This window comes from Elephas maximus, chromosome 12, assembly GCF_024166365.1.
Source record: "Elephas maximus indicus isolate mEleMax1 chromosome 12, mEleMax1 primary haplotype, whole genome shotgun sequence".
NCBI lineage: Eukaryota > Metazoa > Chordata > Mammalia > Proboscidea > Elephantidae > Elephas > Elephas maximus.
Window position 1 is genome coordinate 96,063,666 of NC_064830.1, and position 3,850 is coordinate 96,067,515.

At 60.5% G+C, this 3,850-nt stretch overlaps 1 protein-coding gene across 1 annotated transcript; it reads left to right on the forward strand.

Annotated features, from left to right (window-relative positions):
* Nucleotides 1-743: 743 nt before the first annotated feature.
* ELFN1 (extracellular leucine rich repeat and fibronectin type III domain containing 1) lies at nucleotides 744-3,256 on the forward strand. The gene has a single exon (XM_049904256.1). It carries the CDS (start codon nucleotides 803-805, stop codon nucleotides 3,254-3,256), a length of 2,454 nt encoding a protein of 817 aa, XP_049760213.1. The 5' UTR covers nucleotides 744-802.
* The last annotated feature ends 594 nt before the right edge of the window (nucleotides 3,257-3,850 follow it).

Consider the following 3,850-nt stretch of genomic DNA (forward strand, 5'->3'; position numbering starts at 1 on the left):
AGAAATTCCCAACTCTTCCAGCTGCAGAGGGCGCAACAGGGTTTTCTGTCTGTTATGTGGGTATCACTGGCTGGAGGTAGCCGCTCTGCCCCTCACGGAACGTGTCCCTGTGGGCCCAGCCTCCGAGCCTCAGTTTCCTTATTTGAGCAGGGTTGTCTTAAAAGTGAAATGAGACCCACTTTGCAGATGGGGAAATTGAGGCCGAGAGACTGAAGGTGGCTTTGAGATGGGGCTCGGACCTGGGCAGGGCTCCTTACCCTTTGCTTTCTCCCAGCCCTGAAATATGAAAATAGAGCAAATCCGGGTCAGGCATCCCCTATGCCAGGCCCTGCACGGTGTGGCTGTCTCCCCATCCTCCACCTGGCCCGGGTGCTCCCCGTACCAAGCCCTGCACAGTGTGGCTCTCTCCCCATTCCTCCCCACACACGTCTCTGGCTTACAGAAAAGGCAGAAGAGGCCAAGCTGGGACAAACACAAGGGCCACATGTGACTGCTCAGGCCACAGGAAGGCCCTGCAAGCTCTGTGACCATCTCTCTCTCTTGTCTTGCAGAAGTAACATCTAAGTAGGAGCCAAGTGGAGCTGCCAGGACACCCAGGCTGATGGGGAGGCCCACCCTGCCTACAGGGTGCAGGTGGGAGGAGAGAAGCCACCTGGTGTAAGGGAGGTGCACTCACTTCCTCTGCCGCCATGCACTCTGGGACAGGACACCCCTGAGCGTGTCCCTCGGTCCCGTGGGGGCTGCCACCAGTCCCACCCCATCTCTCCGGGCGGGTGAGCGGGCTCCCCCCTGAGGCGTCCCCATGGCCGGGGGCGCGCTGTGGGTTTGCGTGGCGGCGTGCGCCCTGCTGCACGCGGGCGGGCTGGCTCGAGGGGACTGCTGGCTGATCGAAGGCGACAAGGGCTTCGTGTGGCTGGCCATCTGCAGCCAGAATCAGCCACCGTACGAGGCTATCCCGCAGCAGATCAACAACACCATCGTGGACCTGCGGCTGAATGAGAACCGCATCCGCAGCGTGCAGTATGCCTCACTCAGCCGCTTCGGCAACCTCACGTACCTCAACCTCACCAAGAACGAGATCGGCTACATTGAGGATGGTGCCTTCTCAGGCCAGTTCAACCTGCAGGTGCTGCAGCTGGGCTACAATCGGCTGCGCAATCTCACCGAGGGCGTTCTGCGTGGCCTGAGCAAGCTGGAGTACCTGTACCTGCAGGCCAACCTCATCGAGGTGGTCACCCCCAGCGCCTTCTGGGAGTGCCCCAACATCGTCAACATCGACCTGTCCATGAACCGCATCCAGCGGCTGCACAGCACCACCTTCGCCGGCCTGGCCAAGCTCTCCGTGTGCGAGCTCTATAGCAACCCCTTCTATTGCTCCTGTGAGCTTCTAGGCTTCCTGCGCTGGCTGGCCGCCTTCACCAATGCCACACACACCTATGACCGCGTGCAGTGCGAGTCCCCGCCGCTCTACTCTGGCTACTTCCTCCTGGGCCAGGGCCGCCACGGCCACCGCAGCATCCTGGGCAAGCTGCAGTCCGTGTGCACCGATGGCTCCTATGTGGCCGAGGCCAGCGGCCCTCACCTGGGGCCTGGACGCTTGCAGCCTGGACGCTCGCCGCCGCCGCCACCACCCCCAGAGCCCAGCGATGTGGCTTGCTCCGAGGAAGAGTGCTTCTCCGGGGATGGCACCACGCCGCTGGTGGCCCTGCCCACGCTGGCCACCCAGGCGGAGGCTCGGCCTCTCATCAAGGTCAAACAGCTGACCCAGAACTCAGCTACTATCCTGGTGCAGCTGCCCAGCCCTTTCACCCGCATGTATACCCTAGAGCAGTTCAACAATAGCAAACCGTCCACCATCTCCCGGCTGACAAAGGCCCAGGAGGAGATCCGCCTGACCAACCTCTACACGCTCACCAACTACACCTACTGTGTGGTGTCCACCAGCTCGGGTCTGCGCCACAACCACACTTGCCTCACCATCTGCCTGCCCAAGCCGCCCAGCCCACCTGGCCCCTTGCCCAGCCCCTCCACGGCCACCCACTACATCATGACCACCCTGGGCTGCCTCTTTGGCATGGTGCTGGTGCTGGGCGCCGTCTACTACTGCCTGCGGAAGCGGCGACGCCAGGAGGAGAAGCACAAGAAGGCAGCAGCGGCGGCCGGCAGCCTGAAGAAGACCGTCATTGAGCTCAGGTACGGCCCCGAGATGGAGGTGCCCGGCCTGCCGCCCCTGCCCCAGGGTCCGCTGCTGGGCCCCGAGGCCATGACCCACATCCCCTACTTGCCTGCTGCAGCCGCGGCCAGCGAGGTAGAGCAGTACAAGCTGGTGGAGAGTGGCGAGACTCCCAAGGCCACCAAGGGAAATTACATTGAGGTGCGCACAGCAGAGCAGGCTGAGCGGCGCGACTGTGAGCTGGGTCGGCCTGGCCCTGACAGCCAGGGCTCGGTGACCGAGATCTCCACCATCGCCAAGGAGGTGGACAAGGTCAACCAGATCATCAACAACTGCATCGACGCACTCAAGTCCGAGTCCACCTCCTTCCAGGCGGTCAAGTCTGGGGCCGTGTCTACGGCTGAACCGCAGTTGGTGCTGCTGTCTGAGCCGCTGGCCGGCAAGCACAGCTTCCTGTCGCCTGTGTACAAGGACTCATTAGGACATGGGCTGCAGCGGCACCACAGCGTGGAGGCCGCCCCTGGGCCTTCACGCGCCAGCACTTCGTCTGGTGGCTCCGTGCGCAGTCCACGCACCTTCCACGCTGAGGCCACGGCCGAGGCCAAGTACATCGAGAAGACGTCGCCCACGGCCGACACCATCCTCACTGTGACCCCTGCTGCCACCATCCTGCGCGCCGAGGCTGAGAAGCTCCGGCAGTATGGTGAGCACCGGCACTCGTACCCTGGCTCTCACCCTGCCGAGCCACCTGCGCCACCACCACCGCCACCCCAGGAGGGCTTGGGTGGGCGCAAAGTGTCCATCCTAGAGCCGCTGACCCGTGCGCGTACCCGTGAGCTTGCCTACTCCCAGCTGTCCCCGCAGTACCACAGCCTGAGCTACTCCTCTAGCCCCGAGTACACCTGCAAGACCTCGCAGAGCATCTGGGAGCGCTTTAGACTGAGCCGCCGGAGGCACAAGGATGACGAGGAGTTCATGGCGGCCGGCCATGCCCTGCGCAAGAAGGTCCAGTTTGCCAAAGATGAGGATCTGCACGACATTCTGGACTACTGGAAGGGCGTGTCAGCCCAGCACAAGTCCTGAGCCCGTGCAGCCAGGCCCTGTGCCGGGCCCCTCTCCACCTGCTCCCCACCCCCTCCAAAACTCGTGATGCCCATTGGACCAAAAAGGATACAAGATCCACAGCAGCTATTTGTAACCCAGAGACTCACCACAAAACCTAACAAACACACACACACACACAAACACACACACACACACACACATGCATGCACACACACACGCACACGCGCACAACACATAACAAGTATTGTTAAAGCCCTGGCCCCTCCAGAGACAGCAGGGAGGGAGGTGGTTGACAGCAGCTATAACATTGATATTCGCAGTGGTGTGCTTGTCATCTGCTCTGAGATCCTCTCACTGGTGTGAGTGGGGTGTCCACATATACACTGTGCACGCATGCACGCACATACACACACACACACACACACACAAAAGGGACTTCAGAAAACTGTGGCTTGGGAATGGGGGGTGGGGGTGGGGATTTTTTCATTATTTTTCCTTTTTTTGATTCTTTTTTGCCTTTTTTTCTTTTCCTCTCTTTATTTTCTTCCTTTTTTTAAAAAATAATAATAAAAGTAAAGTTCTTTTAAACAGACATAGAACATCATTCATGGG

Bases quoted from the DNA above. Each gene is read 5' to 3' on its own strand.
- ELFN1 (XM_049904256.1), top strand. From the start codon at position 803: ATGGCCGGGGGCGCGCTGTGGGTTTGCGTGGCGGCGTGCGCCCTGCTG.